At 43.9% G+C, this 25,327-nt stretch overlaps 1 protein-coding gene across 2 annotated transcripts in view; it reads right to left on the bottom strand.

The window, feature by feature from the left end:
- TTC31 (tetratricopeptide repeat domain 31) overlaps window positions 1–25,327 on the bottom strand; it is a 229,677-nt gene that overhangs the window by 93,116 nt on the left and 111,234 nt on the right. For both annotated transcript variants that reach the window (XM_077455711.1, XM_077455710.1), the window contains exons 8-9: window positions 13,596–13,686; window positions 10,628–10,769 (exon numbers count right to left, since the gene is read on the bottom strand). In XM_077455711.1, coding sequence (XP_077311837.1) covers window positions 10,628–10,769; window positions 13,596–13,686 — 233 coding nt within the window. The remainder of the gene's footprint in view (window positions 1–10,627; window positions 10,770–13,595; window positions 13,687–25,327) is intronic.

Genomic DNA, 25,327 nt, shown 5'->3' with positions numbered 1-25,327 from the left:
GATACTTCTTCCTACTGCTACAAAGATACTTCCTCCTACTGCTACAAAGATACTTCCTCCTACTGCTACAAAGATACTTCCTCCTACTGCTACAAAGGTACTTCTTCCTACTGCTACAAAGGTACTTCTTCCTACTGCTACAAAGATACAATGAATACTTCTTCATACTGCTACAAAGATACTTCTTCCTACTGCTACAAAGATACTTCTTCCTACTGCTACAAAGATACTTCTTCCTACTGCTACAAAGATACTTCTTCCTACTGCTACAAAGATACAAAGATACTTCTTCCTACTGCTACAAAGATACTTCTTCCTACTGCTACAAAGATACAAAGATACTTCTTCCTACTGCTACAAAGACACAAAGATACTTCTTCCTACTGCTACAAAGATACAAAGATACTTCTTCCTACTGCTACAAAGATACAAAGATACTTCTTCCTACTGCTACAAAGATACAAAGATACTTCTTCCTACTGCTACAAAGATACAAAGATACTTCTTCCTACTGCTACAAAGATACAAAGATACTTCTTCCTACTGCTACAAAGATACTTCTTCCTACTGCTACAAAGATACTTCTTCCTACTGCTACAAAGATACAAAGATACTTCTTCCTACTGCTACAAAGATACTTCTTCCTACTGCTACAAAGATACAAAGATACTTCTTCCTACTGCTACAAAGATACAAAGATACTTCTTCCTACTGCTACAAAGATACTTCTTCCTACTGCTACAAAGATACAAAGATACTTCTTCCTACTGCTACAAAGATACAAAGATACTTCTTCCTACTGCTACAAAGATACTTCTTCCTACTGCTACAAAAATACAAAGATACTTCTTCCTACTGCTACAAAGATACAAAGATACTTCTTCCTACTGCTACAAAGATACTTCTTCCTACTGCTACAAAGATACTTCTTCCTACTGCTACAAAGATACTTCTTCCTACTGCTACAAAGATACAAAGATACTTCTTCCTACTGCTACAAAGATACAAAGATACTTCTTCCTACTGCTACAAAGATACTTCTTCCTACTGCTACAAAGATACTTCTTCCTACTGCTACAAAGATACTTCTTCCTACTGCTACAAAGATACTTCTTCCTACTGCTACAAAGATACAATGAATACTTCTTCCTACTGCTACAAAGATACAATGAATACTTCTTCATACTGCTACAAAGATACTTCTTCCTACTGCTACAAAGATACTTCTTCCTACTGCTACAAAGATACAAAGATACTTCTTCCTACTGCTACAAAGATACTTCTTCCTACTGCTACAAAGATACTTCTTCCTACTGCTACAAAGATACAAAGATACTTCTTCCTACTGCTACAAAGATACTTCTTCCTACTGCTACAAAGATACTTCTTCCTACTGCTACAAAGATACAAAGATACTTCTTCCTACTGCTACAAAGATACTTCTTCCTACTGCTACAAAGATACAAAGATACTTCTTCCTACTGCTACAAAGATACTTCTTCCTACTGCTACAAAGATACTTCTTCCTACTGCTACAAAGATACTTCTTCCTACTGCTACAAAGATACAAAGATACTTCTTCCTACTGCTACAAAGATACTTCTTCCTACTGCTACAAAGATACAAAGATACTTCTTCCTACTGCTACAAAGATACAAAGATACTTCTTCCTACTGCTACAAAGATACTTCTTCCTACTGCTACAAAGATACAAAGATACTTCTTCCTACTGCTACAAAGATACTTCTTCCTACTGCTACAAAGATACTTCTTCCTACTGCTACAAAGATACTTCTTCCTACTGCTACAAAGATACTTCTTCCTACTGCTACAAAGATACTTCTTCCTACTGCTACAAAGATACTTCTTCCTACTGCTACAAAGATACAATGAATACTTCTTCATACTGCTACAAAGATACTTCTTCCTACTGCTACAAAGATACTTCTTCCTACTGCTACAAAGATACAAAGATACTTCTTCCTACTGCTACAAAGATACTTCTTCCTACTGCTACAAAGATACAATGAATACTTCTTCATACTGCTACAAAGATACTTCTTCCTACTGCTACAAAGATACTTCTTCCTACTGCTACAAAGATACAAAGATACTTCTTCCTACTGCTACAAAGATACTTCTTCCTACTGCTACAAAGATACTTCTTCCTACTGCTACAAAGATACTTCTTCCTACTGCTACAAAGATACTTCTTCCTACTGCTACAAAGATACTTCTTCCTACTGCTACAAAGATACAAAGATACTTCTTCCTACTGCTACAAAGATACTTCTTCCTACTGCTACAAAGATACTTCTTCCTACTGCTACAAAGATACTTCTTCCTACTGCTACAAAGATACTTCTTCCTACTGCTACAAAGATACAAAGATACTTCTTCCTACTGCTACAAAGATACTTCTTCCTACTGCTACAAAGATACTTCTTCCTACTGCTACAAAGATACTTCTTCCTACTGCTACAAAGATACTTCTTCCTACTGCTACAAAGATACTTCTTCCTACTGCTACAAAGATACAATGAATACGTCTTCATACTGCTACAAAGATACTTCTTCATACTGCTACAAAGATACTTCTTCCTACTGCTACAAAGATACTTCTTCCTACTGCTACAAAGATACTTCTTCCTACTGCTACAAAGATACATCTTCCTACTGCTACAAAGATACAAAGATACTTCTTCCTACTGCTACAAAGATACTTCTGCCTACTGCTACAAAGATACTTCTGCCTACTGCTACAAAGATACTTCTGCCTACTGCTACAAAGATACTTCTTCATACTGCTACAAAGATACTTCTTCATACTGCTACAAAGATACGTCTTCCTACTGCTACAAAGATACTTCTTCATACTGCTACAAAGATACTTCTTCCTACTGCTACAAAGATACGTCTTCATACTGCTACAAAGATACTTCTTCATACTGCTACAATATGATATGATACAATGCATGCAGAAAGTATTCACAGCGCTTAACTTTTTCCACATTTTGTTATTTTACAGTCTTATTGCAAAATGAATTAAAATCATTATTTTCCTTAATTCTACAAACAATGCCCCATAAAGACAACATGAAATACGTTTGTTTGAAATCTTTGCAAATTTATAAAAAAAAAAAAAACGAAAAAATAAAAAATCCCATAAGTATTCACAGCCTTTGCTCAATACTTTGGTGAAGCTCCTTTGGCACCAATTACAGCCTCAGGTCTTGGTGAGTATGATGCTACAAGCTCGGCACTCCTATTTTTGGGCAGTTTCTTCCATTCTTCTTTACAGGATCTCTCAAGCTCCATCAGGTTGGATGGGGAGGGTCGGTGCACAACCATTTCCAGATCTCTCCAGAGATGTTCAATCGGGTGTTTAAATCTGGGCTCTGGCTGGGCCTCTCAAAGACATTCACAGAGTTGTTCCGTAGCCGCTCCTTTGTTATCTTGGCTGTATGATTAGGGTTGTGGTCCGGTTGGACGATGTACCTTCACCCTAGTCTGAGGTCCAGAGAGCTCAAGGATGTTTCTGTACATTGCTGCATTCATCTTTTCTTTGATACTGACTAGTCTCCCAGTTCCTGCCACTGGAAAACCTCCCCATACCATGATGCTGCCACCACCATGCTTCACTGTAGTGATGCTATTGGTCAGGTGATGAGCGGTGCCTGGTTTCCTCCAGACATGACACTTGCCATTCAGGCCAAAGAGTTCAATCTTTGTTTCGTCAGACCAGAGAAATTTGTTTCTCGTGGTCTGAGAGACCTTCAGATACCTTTTGGCAAACTTCAGGTGGACTGTCAAATGCCTTTTACTAAGTGACTTCTGTCTAGTCACTCTATCATACAGGCCTGATTGGTGGAGTGCTGCAGAGATGGTAGTTCTTCTGGAAGGTTCTCCTCTCTCCACAGAGAAACACTGGAGCTCTGTCAGAGTGACCATCGGGTTCTTGGTCACCTCCCTGACTAAGGACCTTCTCCCCCAATCGCTCAGTTTTGCCAGGAGGCCCGCTCTAGGAAGAGTCCTGGTGGTTCCAAACTTCTTCCATTTACAGATGATGGAGGCCACTGTGCTCATTGGGACCTTCAATGCTGCAGAAATTATTCTGTACCCATCCCCCGATCTGTGCCTCCATACAATCCTGTGTCGGAGGTCTACAGACAATTCCTTGGATGTCAAGGCTTTGATTGTGCTCTGACATGCACTGTTAACTATGGGACCTTCTATAGACGGGTGTGTGCCTTTCCAAATCATGTCCAATCAGCTGAAATTTATCACAGGTGGTCTCCAATCAAGCTGTAGAAACATCTCAAGGATGATCAGTGTGGAAACAGGAGGGACCTGAGATCAGTGTTGAGTGTCATGGCAAAGGCTGTGAATATTTATGTACATGGGATTTTTTTTATTTTTAATGAATTTGCAAAGATTTCAAACAAACTTCTTTCACGTTGTCATAATGGGGTATTGTTTGTAAAATTTTAAGGAAAATAATGAATGTAATCTGTTTTGGAATAAGGCGGTAACATAACAAAACTTGGAAAAACTGAAGCAATGTGAATACTTTCCGGATGCACTGCATGTCTTCATATTGCTACAATGATACTTCTTCATACTGCTACAATGATACTTCTTCCTACTGCTACAACGATACTTCTTCATACTGCTACAATGATACTTCTTCATACTGCTACAATGATACTTCTTCCTACTGCTACAATGATACTTCTTCCTACTGCTACAATGATACTTCTTCATACTGCTACAATGATACTTCTTCCTACTGCTACAATGATACTTCTTCATACTGCTACAATGATACTTCTTCCTACTGCTACAACGATACTTCTTCATACTGCTACAATGATACTTCTTCATACTGCTACAATGATACTTCTTCATACTGCTACAATGATACTTCTTCATACTGCTACAATGATACTTCTTCATACTGCTACAAAGATACTTCTTCATACTGCTACAATGATACTTCTTCCTACTGCTACAACGATACTTCTTCATACTGCTACAACGATACTTCTTCATACTGCTACAATGATACTTCTTCATACTGCTACAATGATACTTCTTCCTACTGCTACAAAGATACTTCTTCCTACTGCTACAAAGATACTTCTTCATACTGCTACAATGATACTTCTTCATACTGCTACAATGATACTTCTTCATACTGCTACAATGATACTTCTTCATACTGCTACAATGATACTTCTTCATACTGCTACAATGATACTTCTTCATACTGCTACAATGATACTTCTTCATACTGCTACAATGATACTTCTTCATACTGCTACAATGATACTTCTTCATACTGCTACAATGATACTTCTTCATACTGCTACAATGATACTTCTTCCTACTGCTACAAAGATACTTCTTCCTACTGCTACAAAGATACTTCTTCCTACTGCTACAAAGATACTTCTTCATACTGCTACAATGATACTTCTTCATACTGCTACAATGATACTTCTTCATACTGCTACAATGATACTTCTTCATACTGCTACAATGATACTTCTTCATACTGCTACAATGATACTTCTTCATACTGCTACAATGATACTTCTTCCTACTGCTACAAAGATACTTCTTCCTACTGCTACAAAGATACTTCTTCATACTGCTACAAAGATACTTCTTCATACTGCTACAATGATACTTCTTCATACTGCTACAATGATACTTCTTCATACTGCTACAAAGATACTTCTTCATACTGCTACAATGATACTTCTTCATACTGCTACAAAGATACTTCTTCATACTGCTACAAAGATACTTCTTCATACTGCTACAATGATACTTCTTCATACTGCTACAATGATACTTCTTCATACTGCTACAATGATACTTCTTCCTACTGCTACAAAGATACTTCTTCCTACTGCTACAATGATACTTCTTCCTACTGCTACAATGATACTTCTTCATACTGCTACAATGATACTTCTTCATACTGCTACAATGATACTTCTTCATACTGCTACAATGATACTTCTTCATACTGCTACAATGATACTTCTTCATACTGCTACAATGATACTTCTTCCTACTGCTACAAAGATACTTCTTCCTACTGCTACAAAGATACTTCTTCATACTGCTACAAAGATACTTCTTCATACTGCTACAATGATACTTCTTCATACTGCTACAATGATACTTCTTCATACTGCTACAATGATACTTCTTCATACTGCTACAATGATACTTCTTCATACTGCTACAATGATACTTCTTCATACTGCTACAATGATACTTCTTCATACTGCTACAATGATACTTCTTCATACTGCTACAATGATACTTCTTCATACTGCTACAATGATACTTCTTCATACTGCTACAATGATACTTCTTCCTACTGCTACAAAGATACTTCTTCCTACTGCTACAAAGATACTTCTTCATACTGCTACAAAGATACTTCTTCATACTGCTACAATGATACTTCTTCATACTGCTACAATGATACTTCTTCATACTGCTACAATGATACTTCTTCATACTGCTACAATGATACTTCTTCATACTGCTACAATGATACTTCTTCATACTGCTACAATGATACTTCTTCATACTGCTACAATGATACTTCTTCCTACTGCTACAAAGATACTTCTTCCTACTGCTACAAAGATACTTCTTCATACTGCTACAAAGATACTTCTTCATACTGCTACAATGATACTTCTTCATACTGCTACAATGATACTTCTACATACTGCTACAATGATACTTCTTCATACTGCTACAATGATACTACTTCATACTGCTACAATGATACTTCTTCATATTGCTACAACGATACTTCTACATACTGCTACAATGATACTTCTTCATACTGCTACAACGATACTTCTTCCTACTGCTACAACGATACTTCTTCCTACTGCTACAACGATACTTCTTCATACTGCTACAATGATACTTCTTCATACTGCTACAATGATACTTCTACATACTGCTACAATGATAATTCTTCATACTGCTACAATGATACTACTTCCTACTGCTACAACGATACTTCTTCCTACTGCTACAATGATACTTCTTCATACTGCTACAATGATACTTCTACATACTGCTACAATGATACTTCTTCATACTGCTACAATGATACTACTTCCTACTGCTACAACGATACTTCTTCCTACTGCTACAACGATACTTCTTCATACTGCTACAAAGATACTTCTTCCTACTGCTACAATGATACTTCTTCCTACTGCTACAACGATACTTCTTCCTACTGCTACAACGATACTTCTTCATACTGCTACAATGATACTTCTTCATACTGCTACAATGATACTTCTACATACTGCTACAATGATACTTCTTCATACTGCTACAATGATACTACTTCATACTGCTACAATGATACTTCTTCATACTGCTACAATGATACTTCTTCATACTGCTACAATGATACTTCTTCATACTGCTACAATGATACTTCTTCATACTGCTACAATGATAATACTTCTTCATACTGCTACAATGATACTTCTTCATATTGCTACAACGATACTTCTTCATACTGCTACAATGATACTACTAGTCATTGGGGCTCATTCAGGCTAGGGGAACACATTGCCAGGGGCGTAACTATAGGGGGTCCAGCAGTCGCGACCGCAACTGGGCCCTGTGATGCAGGGGGCCCATGCAGCCCCCTCTTCATATGACCAGCAGCAGCATAGGCAGCTAGGGGTACCAGTGCACCATGCACACGGGTGACTGGAGGTGGAAGGTGACTAGCAGAGCTCCATGCTCGACTATCACACTGGCTGCTCTTTAGTTGTGCCTTCCCCGCATGACATGTGTCCTCAGCCGGCTCCTCAGAGTACCCCTCTCCTGCTCCATGCATTGCCGCTCAGTCCGATGTTTGTTCTCCCCAACCAGAGTCCCCCTCCCCCCCCCCCCCCCCCCCCCCGAGTCCAGCCCACACTGCACTGCATACTTTTCCTGGGTAAACAAACTTTAAGCACACAGATGCAGTGCAGCCCTATGAGAGCCGGCTCCCCGGAGGACACTGCAGGCTTGTCTGCCAGCCCCCCCCCCTCCCCCGTCATACACAGATGATGAAAGGTCTTTCTGGGAGATATGGTGATCGCCCATCCAGCACACTGGATGGAGCCCAGGCCAACATGGATGAGTGCGCGGCCTACAGCTTGGTCATGGCGAGTGAGAGGACCCCATCCCCCACACACCATTACATACCCCCTCCATCTCCCCTTGGGGACAGGGACCCCTTCTCACGTGGGGACAGGGACCCCGACCCCCCCTGGGGACAGGGACCCCTTCTCACCTGGGGGCAGTAACTTCATCTGCCCTGGAGAAAAGGACCTCATCTCTTCTGGGGACAGGGACCCCATCCTGCCTAGGGACAGTCCCCCAATGAGGCACCTAAAAATAAAAATAATAAAAAGAAACTACTGATACCAGTGGTGGAACTACAGGGCTTACAAAGGTCATACCTGTGACCACGCCCTGGAGTTCCACCGCCAGACTTGGAGGGAAGGGCCCTGGCTGGGGTTCAGGGAGGCCCTTCATGGTTTCTTGCATCGGGGCCCTGAAGGTTCTAGTTACGCCACTGCACATTGCCATTCACCGTCCAGTGTTGGAGTACATTGCAGTCAATGGAACAGTCACATCTCCTCCACTATCTGTGGCGCCCTGTGGGTCTCTCTCCCAAAAGTCTACATGAAGCCACCTCCGAGACCCTTCAACAGAGTGCAGCACCGGATGTTGTTCCAGGAACCCTCATTGCTGCACTTCGAATACTATGGCTGATTATTTGCTCTTTTTATAGTTTACAGTTTTTTTTTCCTGCTGCTACAAGTACATTTATTTTACATCTCTGTCTGTGTTCACCGAATGCGGAAAGGTCAAACCCAATTCTGCTGAACAAAAATGCAGAATTGATGTGTTGTGCAGAGTTTATAAAAGGGGGGAAAGTACAGTTACAATACAATTCAGTACAAGAGGGGTAGAAATACCCTGCATGGGAAAACCTACAATCTAATAGGCAGGGGCAAGTGATACAAAAAGTAATAACTGTGGGGGGAAGAGCTGATGGTGGAAATATAGGTTCAGTTGTTAGGTGGAGGTGTGATAGGCTTCCCTGAAGAGATGAGTTTTTAGGAATCGCCTAAAAAGGTGGACAAACTAGGAGATAACCAGACAGTTTGGAGTAGGGAGTTTCAGAGGATGGGAGAGGCTCTGCAGAAGTCCTGGAGCTGAGCATTAGAGATGGAGAAAAGGGGACTAGCTGGCAGGGGGTCTTAGGAGGAGCGGAGAGGACAGTTTCAGTGTTGTTTTGAAGGAGAGGGGTGGAGGACAGTGAATGGAAGACAGTGGAGGGATTGGCAGAGAGGGGTGGAGGACACTGAATAGGGATTGGCAAAGAGGGGTGGAGGACACTGAATGGAAGACAGTGGAGGGATTGGCAGAGAGGGGTGGAGGACACTGTATAGGGATTGGCAAAGAGGGGTGGAGGACACTGAATGGAAGACAGTGGAGGGATTGGCAGAGAGGGGTGGAGGACACTGAATGGAGGCTAGTGGAGGGATTGACAGAGAGGGGTGGAGGACACTGAATGGAGGCTAGTGGAGGGATTGACAGAGAGGGGTGGAGGACACTGAATGGAAGACAGTGGAGGGATTGGCAGAGAGGGGTGGAGGACACTGAATAGGGATTGGCAAAGAGGGGTGGAGGACACTGAATGGAAGACAGTGGAGGGATTGGCAGAGAGGGGTGGAGGACACTGAATAGGGATTGGTAGAGAGGGGTGGAGAACACTGAATAGGGATTGGCAAAGAGGGGTGGAGGACACTGAATGGAGGCCAGTGGAGGGATTGGCAGAGAGGGGTGGAGGACACTGAATGGAGGCTAGTGGAGGGATTGACAGAGAGGGGTGGAGGACACTGAATGGAAGACAGTGGAGGGATTGACAGAGAGGGGTGGAGGACACTGAATAGGGATTGGCAGAGAGGGGTGGAGGACACTGAATGGAAGACAGTGGAGGGATTGGCAGAGAGGGGTGGAGGACACTGACTAGGGATTGGCAGAGAGGGGTGGAGGACACTGACTAGGGATTGGCAGAGAGGGGTGGAGAACACTGAATAGGGATTGGCAAAGAGGGGTGGAGGACACTGAATGGAGGCCAGTGGAGGGATTGGCAGAGAGGGGTGGAGGACACTGAATAGGGATTGGCAGAGAGGGGTGGAGGACACTGAATTGAGCCAGTGGAGGGACTGGCAGAGAGGGGTGGATGACACTGAATTGAGCCAGTGGAGGGATTGGTATAGAGGGGTGAATGACACAGAAAGGAAGTCATTGGAGTAGTTTGCTGAGGGGGCTGAAGGACACGCAATTGAGCCAGTGGAGGGATTGACAGAGAGGGGTGGAGGACACTGAATAGGGATTGGCAGAGAGGGGTGGAGGACACTGAATGGAAGACAGTGGAGGGATTGGCAGAGAGGGGTGGAGGACACTGAATGGAAGACAGTGGAGGGATTGGCAGAGAGGGGTGGATGACACTGAACTGAGCCAGTGGAGGGATTGGCAGAGAGGGGTTGAGGACACTTACATTGCAACCCTTCAGTGCTCTGCCTTTCCTGAAATAACCTTTAGGACAGGCAGCGGATAACTCTATGGAAGTTTCTGCATCCATCAGGGCCTTGGGGTAGAGCTTCAGCTGTTCGTAGCAGTACGATCGATTGCCAAAATACCTGAAAAGAAAGAAAGATCTGACACAGTTCACATTCCAGCTAGTCATGGTATGAGAAGGTCAACAGCCTTCCTGTAATACCTGTACAATTATTACACTAACAACCTTCCATCACAGTACGGCCAGGCTCTTCTCCTGCAACCCACCCCATAGGCGGCAAAGGTGCGAAAAGGAACAAGAGAGGAAAAGAGGGGAGGAAAACAAAAAAAACAAGAAAAGAGGGTCAAAGACAAGAGAGAGGGGGGGGGGGAGAGAAGAGGGGGGTAACTCAGACGCCCAAAAGGGAGCATTCAGACAAGCCCCAAACAGGTCGGTTGAAGTGAGGGGGAACTCATAATTTATTTCTTTTTTAAAATAACAAACAGGTCATACTTACCCGCTCTGTGGAATGATTTTGAGCAGCCCAGATCCTCCTCATCTCGGGTCCCTTACTGACACTCATCACCCCTCCCTCCTGCCTAGTGCCCCCATAGCATGCAGGCTCCCTCCCGAGCTGCTGGTCTGCATGTCCATCTATACACAGAGCGCAGCTCAGCCCTGCCCCCACTCTCTCTTCATTGGATCACTGGCTGTGATGGACAGTAGGGGGAGCCAACGGATACTGCTGCTGTCTCAACCAATGAAGAGGGAGAGCCTAGGAGAGCTGCTGCTCTTGTGTACATCATTGGATAGAGATGGGCTCAGGCAAGTATAGGGGGGGGGGGGGGGCTGCACACAGAAAGTTTTTTTACCTTCATGCATAGAATGTATAAAAGGTAAAAAAACTTTTGTAGCGCTGGCTCCTGGCGAGCAGGCGCTATTGTTTTTGAAAAGTTTAGAGCCCAGGGCTTACTACGCATGCACCGATGGCACGTTGCCGCAAGAGGAAATCGATGCCAGCTGAGCATGCGCCAAAGACGCCTCAGTGTGCCAACCCCCATGTCAGGGAAATGGCTATCACGGTACTGGCAATGCCGCCCTGAACACTCATAGATGCCCACGGAGGGTCCCAAGACATGCCTGTACGCATTGGTGCATACCGGTGCGCATCAGCGTGCATTGGCGCATGCTGGTGGTCATCAGCGCGCATTGACGCACACCGATGCACATCGGCGCACACGCATGTGCAATACTACGCGTGCGCAACGGCGCACAACTGGCGTGACTAACACTGGCGCCAGTGGCCCTACTTAAGCCAGCCTGCAACCACAGGACCTTGCTGGATTATCTCCTCAGCTGCCTTGTGTACCTTGAGCTTGCTTCCTGATCTGAGATACACGTTGTGACCCGGCTTGCCCTCTACCTTGCTTCCTGATCTCCTAGTCTGACCCTTGGCCTGTTCCTGGACTCTGCTTCTGCTTCCTGATCTTCCGGCTTGACCATCGGCTTGTACCAGGACCCTGCCAGTGTTTGACCTTGGCTCGCCCCTGTGTATTCTCTGGACTACTCTATCTGTGCATGGCTCCTGGTTTCTCTGTTCATCTGAACGCAACAAGTTCTGCTCCGCCTGCTCCATCCATCCCGCAGTGGCCAAGCTCATCGGATTACAAGCAAGCACCCGGCCACCCGTGCTTCTTTGGGCACCGCGCTTCCTGTTCCCAACTTCAGGAGCGTGCTGCACCTAGCCGCAAGGGGAGCCCTCTTAGCATCTCGATCTCCATACACGCACCTGACACCGTACCTGCACAGAAGACCTGATGGAAAAAGGAGGTGGGTAAATGCCTAGGAGGTGCACAGGAAGTGACCTCGACCTGATGGAAAAAGGTGGGTAAATGCCTAGGAGGTGTACAGGAAGTGACCTCGACCTGATGGAAAAAGGTGGGGGAAAATAACCAGGAGGCGCACAGGAAGTGACCTCAACCTGATGGAAAAAGGTGGGGGAAAAAAAACAGGAGGCTCACAGGAAGTGACCTCGACCTGATGGAAAAAGACGGGAAAATACCCAAGAGGCGCACAGAAAGTGACCTCAACCTGATGGAAAACGGCGAGAAAATACCCAAGAGGAGCACAGGAAGTGACCTCAACCTGATGTAAAAAAGGCGGGAAAATCCCCAGGAGGAGCACAGGAAGTGACCTCAACCTGATGGAAAAAGGCAGGAAAAAATGTCCAGGAGCCACACAGGAAGTGACCCCAACCTGATGGAAAAAGGTGGGAAAATACCCAGGAGGCGCACAGGAAGTGACCTTGACCTGATGGAAAAAGGCAGGAAAATGCCCAGGAGGCGCACAGGAAGTGACCTCAACCTGATGGAAAAAGGCGGGAAAATACCCAAGAGGCGCACAGGAAGTGACCTTGACCTGATGTAAAAAGGCGGGAAAATCCCCAGGAGGAGCACAGGAAGTGACCTCAAACTTCCCTATATAAGCCCAGCCCAGCCACTGCCAAATTGCTGGATTATCTTCAGTCCCCCCTTGTTCCTGTGCTAGTGTGTGATCTGTCTGAACTTGCTGTGACCTGGATTCCTATTTGACTACTCTTGATTGCTGCTTGCCATTGACCTCGGATTTGTACCTTGACCATTCTACTGCTTTGCCCCTTTTGTACTCAGCTGCCAGATTGGAACCGACCCCGGCTTGGATCTCGACCATTCTTCTTCCGATTAACCCTTTTATACTTCGTTGCCAAACTGGACTTGACCTCAGCTTGGATCTCGGACTAAGGCTTGCACCCATGCCACTTGGTTTCCACCAAGTCTCTGTCTCCATCTCAGGATCAAGGGAGACCTCCCCACTAATTTGGGCTCATCTCAGGTACGTGGCCCGTAGGACAGTACACCGATACACACACCCCTCCCCAAATCTATCCCCCCCCCCCCTTTCACCGAGCGGACATCTGTAGAACACTTACCTGTAATCTTTTGGATCTAATCTGATGGCTTCACTGAACACGCCGATGGCTTTGGTGTAGTTCCCGTCTTTTACCAACTGAATGCCTTGTTCTGGAATAATAGAAAATATTAGAAGCCAAATGTTAGGAATCCATCTGGACATGAATTCTGTTAAATTTGCATTCCTGATGTCAACTAAAAGCCTGCAAGAAGAGCCATGAAAATCCAAAACGCGTCAGTGGTATAAAAGAGAGCCTGTCAATGCTCCCCAACAGAGGCGGCACACAAGGCTGAGACGAGGGGTGGGCAGAAGGGACAGGTGCCCTGGGCACAGAGAATGGGCACAATGCTGTACACCCATTCTACAGCATTCATTAGCAGTGGGAGAGGGGGCGCAATTCTGCATCCTTGTCTGGGGTGCTGGATGAACCAGTATTGCTGGTACATTCTATACCAATGTCAGGGAAATGCTGTGATTGGCTATACAATATTACGGTCTTTATAGCGCAAAAGATAAAAACCGCAGAGGCGATCAAATACCACCAAAAGAAAGCTCTATTTATGGGGGGAAAAAAAGGATGTCAATTTTGTTTGGGTACAGTGTCGCACGAAAGTGCAATTGTCAATTAAAGTGCTGCAGTGCCGTATCGCAAAAAATGGGCAGGTCAGGAAGGGGGGTAAATCCTTCCGGGGCTGAAGTGGTTAAAACTTGCGGGATAATGCACTAGGCCTGTGCGCACCTTTTTTTTTTTTCGGTGGCTATAGGACATCCTCATCCCTAGAGGGCAGCAAAGGCTTCAAGAGATTATCCACGTATGCAGTGGAATATGACTTACACCCTACTAAGTTATCACAGTTATGCCCCCCTCGGGGGCAGTTGCTGTTGTGTTGATGTCAGTAATGTTTCTACCTGTCGCCGAGGTCTGGGCTGTAATCTCCAAATCAATCCCAGGAAGAGGAAGGAATGCTTTAGACCCAAAAAGACAAAACCTGAACATGTCCCTGTAAGCTGACAATCTAAAGATCCTATCATTTATGGTATTTCCTGGATTTAGAACTTTACAGGATGAGATTCATTACATCAGAAGTCACCCATCATGGGACTGATCATCGATGGCCGAGGGCAAAACCGTCACATTGCACCTCCTTACCAAAAACCCTGAAGCCCCTGAACACACACCTGGAACCGATGAGATCATAAAACCTTCAACATCCAGGAACAGAGCCAGATAATCACTCTACATCTACAAACACCGGCCACTTCATCAGGTACACCTTGTTCATACCAGGTAGGACCCCCTTTTGCCTTCATTCTTGGTGGCATAGATACAACAAGGTGTTGGAAATGTTCCTCAAAGATTTTGCTCCATAGTGACATGATGGCATCACCCAGTTGCTGCAGATTTGTCGGCTGCACATCCATGATGCCAATCTTCTACCACATCCCAAAGGTGCTCTATTGGGTGAGATCTGGTGAGTGTGGAGGCCATTGGAGGACAGGGACCTCATTGTCCAGTGGTGAGATGATTGGAGCTTTGTGACATGGTGCATTATCCTGCTGGAAGGAGCCATCAAAAGATGGGGGCACCATGATGCCAATCTTCCACCACATCCCAAAGCTCCTCTATTGGATGAGATCTGGTGAGTGTGGAGGCCATTGGAGGACAGGGACCTCATTGTCCAGTGGTGAGATGATTGGAGCTTTGTGACATGGGGCATTATCCTGCTGGAAGGAGCCATCAGAAGATGGGGACACCATGATGCCAATCTTCCACCACATCCCAAAGGTCCTCTATTGGATGGAGATGTGGTGAGTGTGGAGGCCATTGGAGGACAGGGACCTCATTGTCCAGTGGTGAGATGATTGGAGCTTTGTGACATGGAGCATTATCCTGCTGGAAGGAGCCATCAGAAGATGGGGACACCATGATGCCAATCTTCCACTACATCCCAAAGGCGTTCTATTGGATGAGATGTGGTGAGTGTGGAGGCCATTGGAGGACAGGGACCTCATTGTCCAGTGGTGAGATGATTGGAGCTTTGTGACATGGAACATTATCCTGCTGGAAGGAGCCATCAGAAGATGGGGACACCATGATGCCAATCTTCCACCACATCCCAAAGGTGCTCTATTGGATGAGATGTGGTGAGTGTGGAGGCCATTGGAGGACAGGGACCTCATTGTCCAGTGGTGAGATGATTGGAGCTTTGTGACATGGAGCATTATCCTGCTGGAAGGAGCCATCAGAAGATGGGGACACCATGATGCCAATCTTCCACCACATCCCAAAGGTGCTCTATTGGATGAGATGTGGCGAGTGTGGAGGCCATTGGAGGACAGGGACCTCATTGTCCAGTGGTGAGATGATTGGAGCTTTGTGACATGGTGCATTATCCTGCTGGAAGGAGCCATCAGAAGATGGGGACGCCAGGATTCCAATCTTCCACCACATCCCAAAGGTGCCCTATTGGATGAGATCTGGTGAGTGTGGAGACCATTGGAGGACAGTGACCTCATTGTCCAGTGGTGAGATGATTGGAGCTTTGTGACATGGGGCATTGTCCTGCTGGAAGGAGCCATCAGAAAATGGGGACACCATGATGCCAATCTTCCACCACATCCCAAAGGTGCCCTATTGGATGAGATGTGGTGAGTGTGGAGACCATTGGAGGACAGGGACCTCATTGTCCAGTGGTGAGATGATTGGAGTTTTGTGACATGGTGCATTATCCTGCTGGAAGGAGCCATCAGAAGATGGGGACACTGTAGTCACTGGGTTTAATTGACAGCAGCGGGAGCAAATGGCTCCTGCAGCTAACATTCTATCCAATGAGGACCCGAGACAGTGGCTGGAGCTGCTGGGCTTGTTCTCGCTGCTGGAGCGTTCAGGTTCAGGGGGCAGCTGCACCACAGAAGGTTTTTCACCTTAATGCATAGAATGAATTAAGATGAAAAACCTTGAGACTTTACAAACTCCTTTAATTGATGCTCAATTGGGGCCCAAAGTGCGCCAAGAAAATATCTCCCCACACCATTACACCCCCACCACCAGCCTGAACCGGTGATACAAGGCAGGATGGATCCATGCTTTCATGTTTGTTTATTCAATTCTAGACATGTGCACTGACAAAAAGTTTGTTTGTTTTTTTTTTGTAAATTTCGAAAATTTGGATTTTCAAATTTTCGCATTTCCATATTTCCAAATTTCCTGATTTCGAATTTCCGAAATTTTGAATTGACAAAATTCCGAATTGGAATTTTCCAATTTCCGAATTTCAAAAATTTTGACCTTCCCGGAAATGTTGAATTTCGAATATCTGAATTTCCAAATTTAGAATTTCTGAAAATGTAAAATTTCCAGAATGTTGAATTTCTGAAATTCAGAATTCTCTAAATTTCCCAGTTCGGAAATTCAGAAAAATGTGAACATTCTAAAATTAGAAATTTCGGAAATTGAAAAATTCGGAAGTTCGGAAATTTCGGAAATTAACGAATTTGTTAAAAAATAAAAAAAATTCGGAACTAAAACGAATTGCACGTGTCTATTAAATTCTGACCCCACCATCTGAATGTCGCCGATGAAAGCGAGACTCATCAGACCCGGCAACGTTTTTTCCAATCTTCTATTGTCCAATTTTGGTGATCCTGTGCCAACTGTAGCCTCAGTTTCCAGTTCTTAAAATGACAGGAGTGGCACCTGGTGTAGTCTTCTGCTGCTGTAGCCCATCTGCTTCAAGGTTGGATGTGTTGTGCGTTCAGAGATGGTATTCTGCATACCTTGGATTGTAACGAGAGGTTATTGGAGTTACTGTTGTCTTTCTATCATCTCCAACCAGTCTGCCCCCTTCTCCTCTGACCTCAACAAGGCATTTTCCTCCACACAACTGCCGCTCACTGGATATTTTCTCTTTTTTCCCACCAATCTCTGTAAACCCCCGAGAGATGGTTGTGTGTGAAAATCCCAGAAATACTCAGACCGGCCCGTCTGCCACCAACAACCACGTCACGTTCAAAGTCACTTAAATGCCCTTTCTGCCCCGTTCTAAAGCTCGGTGTGAACTTCAGCAAGTCGTCTTCACCACGTCTAGATGGCTAAATGCATTGAGCTGCTGCCGTGTGATTGGCTGATTAGCAAGTTGTGTTACCGAGCCGTTGAACAGGTGTACCTAATAAAGTGTCCGGTGAGTGTAGAAGGAGAGGATGGTTACTGACACATTCGGGATCTGGCGCCACATTGTATCATTGTTCTCTAGAATGAAAACAGATAATTAATCGTCAGACTCAAGGCCGTGGATGTAATGTAGCAGCGATTGTTCTCCTTTCTCTACACATCACCCTCTAACCCGACGACAGAAATATGTGAAAAACGATCTAATATCAGCTCACCGCGCCTGCCGGAGAACGGCGAGCGCATGTCAACACGGCGAGCAAACGCAGAGCTCACACTGACCCCGACATATAAATACACAAAACGTCAAAGGATTACACAACGAGTCAGACATTATCTGATCAAAAGCGTCTCAAACCACACAAACCGGGCTACAGAGAGAGTTACCCGCACACACAATACAGTGCCTTGAAAAAGTATTCATACCCCTTGAAATTCTCCACATTGTGTCACGTTACAACCAAAAACGTGTATTTCATTGGGATTGTATGTGATGGACCAACACAAAGTGTCACATAATTGTGAAGTGGAAGGAAAATGATAAATGGTTTTCAATTTTTTTTTTTACAAATAAATAGGTGAAAAGTTTGTGTGTGTGTGTGTGTGGGGGGAGGGGGGGGGGGGCATTTGTATTCAGCCCCCTTTACTCTGATACCAATAACTAAAATCTAGTAGAACCAATTGCCTTCAGAAATCACCTAATTAGTAAATAGTGTCCACCTATGTGTAATTTAATCTCAGTATAAATACAGCTGTTCTGTGAAGCCCTCAGAGGTTTGTTACGAGAACCTTAGTGAACAAACATCATCAGGAAGGCCAAGGAACACACCAGGCAGGTCGGGGATAAAGTTGTGGAGAAGTATAAAGCAGGGTTGGGTTATAAGAAAATCTCTCAAGCTTTGAACATCTCACGGAGCTCTGTTCAATCCATCATCGGAAAATGGAAAGAGTTTTTGCACAACTGCAAACCTACCAAGACATGGCCGTCCAACTAAACTGACCGGGCCGGGCAAGGAGAGCATTCATCAGAGAAGAGCCAAGAGGTCCATGGGAACTCTGGAGGAGCTGCAGAGATCCACAGCTCAGGGGGGAGAATCTGTCCACAGGACAACTATTAGTCGTCTCTCCACAAATCTGCCCTTTATGGAAGAGTGACAAGAAGAAAGACATTGGAGAAAGAAAGTCATAAGAAGTCCTGTTTGTAGTTTGTGAGAAGCCATGTGGGGGAGGGGGCAGCAAACATGTGGAAGAAGGTGATCTGGTCAGAGGAGACCAACATTCTACTTGATGGCCTAAAAGTAAAACGCTATGTGTGGGGGAAACTAACACTGCCCATCCCCTTGAACACACCATCCCCACTGTGAGACATGGTGGCGGCAGCATCATGTGGTGGGGATGGTTTTCTTCAGCAGGGACAGGGAAGCTGGTCAGAGTTGATGGGAAGATGGATGGAGACAAATACAGGACAATCTTAGAAGAAAACCTGTTATACCCTGTACACACGACCGGACTTTCCGGCAGAAAAAGTCAGACGGAATCATTCCGTCAGATATTACGATGGTGTGTGGGGCTTCATCTGACTTTTTTCTTCAAAAATTCCAAACGGACCTAGAAATAGAACATGTTTCAAATCTGTGCGACGGACTCAATTTATCGGGGAAAACCGTTCGTCTGTGTGCTGGCCCGACAGACCAAATACGATGCAAGGGCAGCTGTTGGCTACTGGCTATTGAACTTCCTTTTCTAGACCCGTCTTACGTCATCACGTTCAAAACGAACGGCCGTTCGGTCGGAAGTCCGTCTGACATTTTCTGCCGGAAAGTCCCCTCATGTGTACACGGCATTAGAGTCTGCAAAGGACTTGAGACCGGGGCGGAGGTTCGCCTTCCAGCAGGACAACGACCCGAAACATCCAGCCAGAGCTACAATGGAATGGTTTACATCAAAAGCATATTCATGTGTTAGAATGGCCCAGTCACAGTCCAGACCTAAATCCCATTGAGACTCTGTGGCAAGACTTGAAAATGGCTGATCACAGACGCTCTCCATCCAATCTGACAGAGCTTGAGATATTTTACAAAGAAGAAGAATGGGCAGAAATGTCCTCTCTAGATGGACAAAGCTGGTAGAGACATCCCCAAGGGGATGTAATTGCAGTGAAAGGCGGTTCTACAAAGTATTGACTCCAGGGGGGCGCCATACAAATGCCCCTCCCCCACACTTTTCACATCTTTATTTGTATCATGTATCATTTTCCTTCCACTTTACAATTATGTGACACTTTGTGTTGGTCTATCACATAAAATCCCAATAAAATACATTTACATTTTTGGTTGTAACGTGACAACATGTGGAAAATTTCAAGGGGTATGAATACTTTTTCAAGGCTCTGTATACTGGGTATACGTTGTCTGTGTATTCTATGTTGGATATATAATGGGGATACGTTGTCTGTGTATTCTATGTTGGATATATACTGGGGATACGTTGCCTGTGTATTCTATGTTGGATATATAATAGGGATACGTTGTCTGTGTATTCTATGTTGGATATATACTGGGGATACGTTGTCTGTGTATTCTATGTTGGATATATAATGGGGATACGTTGTCTGTGTATTCTATGTTGGATATATAATGGGGGATACGTTGTCTGTGTATTCTATGTTGGATATATAATGGAGGATACATTGTCTGTATATTCTATGATGGATATATACTGGGGATACGTTGTCTGTGTATTCTATGTTGGATATATAATGGGGGATACGTTGTCTGTGTATTCTATGTTGGATATATACTGGGGATACGTTGTCTGTGTATTCTATGTTGGATATATAATGGGGGATAAGTTGTCTGTGTATTCTATGTTGGATATATAATGGGGGATACGTTGTCTGTGTATTCTATGTTGGATATATACTGGGGATACGTTGTCTGTGTATTCTATGTTGGATATATACTGGGGATACGCTGTCTGTGTATTCTATGTTGGATATATAATGGGGGATATGTTGTCTGTGTATTCTATGTTGGATACATACTGGGGATACGTTGTCTGTGTATTCTATGTTGGATACATACTGGGGATACGTTGTCTGTGTATTCTATGTTGGATATATAATGGGGGATACGTTGTCTGTGTATTCTATGTTGGATATATAATGGGGGATAAGTTGTCTGTGTATTCTATGTTGGATATATACTGGGGATACGTTGTCTGTGTATTCTATGTTGGATATATAATGGGGGATACATTGTCTGTGTATTCTATGTTGGATATATAATGGGGGATAAGTTGTCTGTGTATTCTATGTTGGATATATAATGGGGTATACGTTGTCTGTGTATTCTATGTTGGATATATACTGGGGATACGTTGTCTGTGTATTCTATGTTGGATATATACTGGGGATACGCTGTCTGTGTATTCTATGTTGGATATATAATGGGGGATATGTTGTCTGTGTATTCTATGTTGGATACATACTGGGGATACGTTGTCTGTGTATTCTATGTTGGATACATACTGGGGATACGTTGTCTGTGTATTCTATGTTGGATATATAATGGGGGATAAGTTGTCTGTGTATTCTATGTTGGATATATACTGGGGATACGTTGTCTGTGTATTCTATGTTGGATATATACTGGGGATACGTTGTCTGTGTATTCTATGTTGGATATATAATGGGGGATAAGTTGTCTGTGTATTCTATGTTGGATATATAATGGGGTATACGTTGTCTGTGTATTCTATGTTGGATATATACTGGGGATACGTTGTCTGTGTATTCTATGTTGGATATATACTGGGGATACGTTGTCTGTGTATTCTATGTTGGATATATACTGGGGATACGTTGTCTGTATATTCTATGTTGGATATATACTGGGGATACGTTGTCTGTGTATTCTATGTTGGATATATACTGGGGATACGTTGTCTGTATATTCTATGTTGGATATATACTGGGGATACGTTGTCTGTGTATTCTATGTTGGATATATAATGGGGGATAAGTTGTCTGTGTATTCTATGTTGGATATATAATGGGGTATACGTTGTCTGTGTATTCTATGTTGGATATATACTGGGGATACGCTGTCTGTGTATTCTATGTTGGATATATAATGGGGGATATGTTGTCTGTGTATTCTATGTTGGATACATACTGGGGATACGTTGTCTGTGTATTCTATGTTGGATACATACTGGGGATACGTTGTCTGTGTATTCTATGTTGGATATATAATGGGGGATAAGTTGTCTGTGTATTCTATGTTGGATATATACTGGGGATACGTTGTCTGTGTATTCTATGTTGGATATATACTGGGGATACGTTGTCTGTGTATTCTATGTTGGATATATAATGGGGGATAAGTTGTCTGTGTATTCTATGTTGGATATATAATGGGGTATACGTTGTCTGTGTATTCTATGTTGGATATATACTGGGGATACGTTGTCTGTGTATTCTATGTTGGATATATACTGGGGATACGTTGTCTGTGTATTCTATGTTGGATATATACTGGGGATACGTTGTCTGTATATTCTATGTTGGATATATACTGGGGATACGTTGTCTGTGTATTCTATGTTGGATATATACTGGGGATACGTTGTCTGTATATTCTATGTTGGATATATACTGGGGATACGTTGTCTGTGTATTCTATGTTGGATATATAATGGGGGATAAGTTGTCTGTGTATTCTATGTTGGATATATAATGGGGTATACGTTGTCTGTGTATTCTATGTTGGATATATACTGGGGATACGTTGTCTGTGTATTCTATGTTGGATATATAATGGGGGATACGTTGTCTGTGTATTCTATGTTGGATATATACTGGGGATACGTTGTCTGTGTATTCTATGTTGGATATATACTGGGGATACGTTGTCTGTATATTCTATGTTGGATATATACTGGGGATACGTTGTCTGTGTATTCTATGTTGGATATATACTGGGGATACGTTGTCTGTATATTCTATGTTGGATATATACTGGGGATACGTTGTCTGTGTATTCTATGTTGGATATATAATGGGGGATAAGTTGTCTGTATATTCTATGTCAGATTAACTGGCACAATTCTGCAGCAGAATACGGATGTGAAATCTGTGTAATGTGTATGAACAGGTTTCCTTATCTCGATCAATCTTCCCCTCGGAGTAATGACGGTAGGAGATAAGTAGAATTTTCTGTCACCACCCGGGAGAGAAAGAGCTCCATTAAAAATTCCACAGATGAACGTCTGACAGCCGGCTATGAAAATAAACTTCCCGTGACGAATCGCCCCAAAAAAGATGGCGTGAGATAACGGACCCTGAATGGCACTTTAGGTAGCCCAGAGGATGAATGAAAGATCTGATTTCCCCGGTACGATTTTTTTTTAAATAAAAAAAATAAAAAAAAGAGAGGAAAGTTCTCATACAGAGAACTTATCACAGCTGAGCTTCTACAACAATCTATACATTTACAGGCTGTTTATAGCAGAGACGCTACTGCTGTCCACTATACACACACACTGCAATAATAGGGCTCCTCCCCTCGGCCCGGATTTTCCTGACAATTCAAAAATAATTAAATTGTAATATATATTACATAAATATTATATAAAATAATATATATTTATATATTTTTTATAGTCATGTCCAAATATGGTCAATAAAGTCACCGGGGAGACCCCGCCCCTTTCAGTTGCCATCCACCACAGCAGTTAGAAGTGGGCGGGCAGTCATCGCGGTAAGATCGGGTTTATATATTTTTTTATTTTTGGTGGGCTTTGGGAATTAGGATTGACATGGATCTATGTGCCCCCTACTCATTCACATTGGGGGGAGCAGTATCCCTCATTGTCAAGGGAGGCTTCTAGATAAGCCTGTAGACCCCCACAACCACCAGGCCAGGGTCGTGGGGAAGAGGCCCTTGTCCTCATCAACATGGCATGGTCTAGGAGGGGAGCTCACCTTACCATATTCTGATATGGGTCTGGTATGGAATCTGGAGGGGGGGGGGGGGAGGGGCTGACCCCATGCTGTTTTATTATTATTATTTTTTTGCATGGGGTCCCCCTTGGAGAAAAGTGATTTTCCTGATTACACTGCCCGTATCGTGATGAATGAATAAAGGAGATTTAAATCAGTCACAGCGTTCCCTCCGCTTTCACAAATTGTGGTACAGGCAGTGTAATCCATGAAAGAACTCTTCCCATTGGAGGAAAAGACAGGAAGGGGCGTGTCCCTATTGGATCTTCTTTAGTGCAGTTGAGCCCGGAGACCAGATGCAGTTAACCCCCACAGTGCTGGAACGTCAGTAGCAGGAAGGGGAAGGGGCAGCTCTGCGTGTTTTAGAGCACACACACGTCTGTATTTGTATTACAAATGGAGGTTATGAAATGGCGATTAGCGCTGACGACTTGTGCTGGGGACGTGCCGGGACTCCATTTTGCTAACTGGTTTGGCATAGTTCAGAGTTGCGGAATTAAATGTATACAATGGGAGCAGATGTCTGATGTATACGTTCAAACGAAGACTGTAAATTAATTTCCTGTACAGCAGGAGCCTCCAAACTTTCTAAGAAAAGGTTTACAATCCTTCGGACTTTAGGGGGTGGGGCGCACTGTGCCCATTGGCAACAGAAAATGGCCCAGTGTCAGAGGGCATAAACAATGCCCCATCATTGGTTTGAATGGAAGGAATAGTGCCCCATTGCTAGTAGCATGGGAAGAATAGTGCCCCATTGATGGTGTCAGTTGGTGGAATAGTGCCCCATTGATGGTGTCAGTTGATGGAATAGTGCCCCATTTATGGTGTCAGTTGGTGGAATAGTGCCCCATCAATGGTGTCAGTGGGAGGAATGGTGCCCCATTGATGTGTTAATGGGGAAAAAAAAAAAATCGAGCTTCAACAATGGAGTCAGTTGGTGGAATAGTGCCCCATCAATGGTGTCAGTTGGTGGAATAGTGCCCCATCAACGGTGTCAATGGGAGGAATGGTGCCCCCTTGCTGTGTTAGTGAGAGAAAAAAAAAATCGAGCTTCAACAATGGAGTCAGTTGGTGGAATAGTGCCCCATCAATGGTGTCAGTTGGTGGAATAGTGCGCCATCAATGGTGTCAGTTGGTGGAATAGTGCCCCATCGATGGTGTCAGTTGGTGGAATAGTGCCCCATTGATGTGTTAGTGGGGAAAAAAAAAATCGAGCTTCAACAATGGAGTCAGTTGGTGGAATAGTGCCCCATCAATGGTGTCAGTTGGTGGAATAGTGCCCCATCTATGGTGTCAGTTGGTGGAATAGTGCCCCATCAATGGTGTCAGTGGGAGGAATGGTGCCCCATTGATGTGTTAATGGGGAAAAAAAAAAATCGAGCTTCAACAATGGAGTCAGTTGGTGGAATAGTGCCCCATCAATGGTGTCAGTTGGTGGAATAGTGCCCCATCAACGGTGTCAATGGGAGGAATGGTGCCCCCTTGCTGTGTTAGTGAGAGAAAAAAAAAATCGAGCTTCAACAATGGAGTCAGTTGGTGGAATAGTGCCCCATCAATGGTGTCAGTTGGTGGAATAGTG

Source organism: Lithobates pipiens, unplaced genomic scaffold, assembly GCF_037356315.1.
Source record: "Lithobates pipiens isolate NorthernLeopardFrog02 unplaced genomic scaffold, aLitPip1_a1.2 Scaffold_25, whole genome shotgun sequence".
Lineage (NCBI taxonomy): Eukaryota > Metazoa > Chordata > Amphibia > Anura > Ranidae > Lithobates > Lithobates pipiens.
This window is presented reverse-complemented; position numbering and strand designations above follow the sequence as displayed.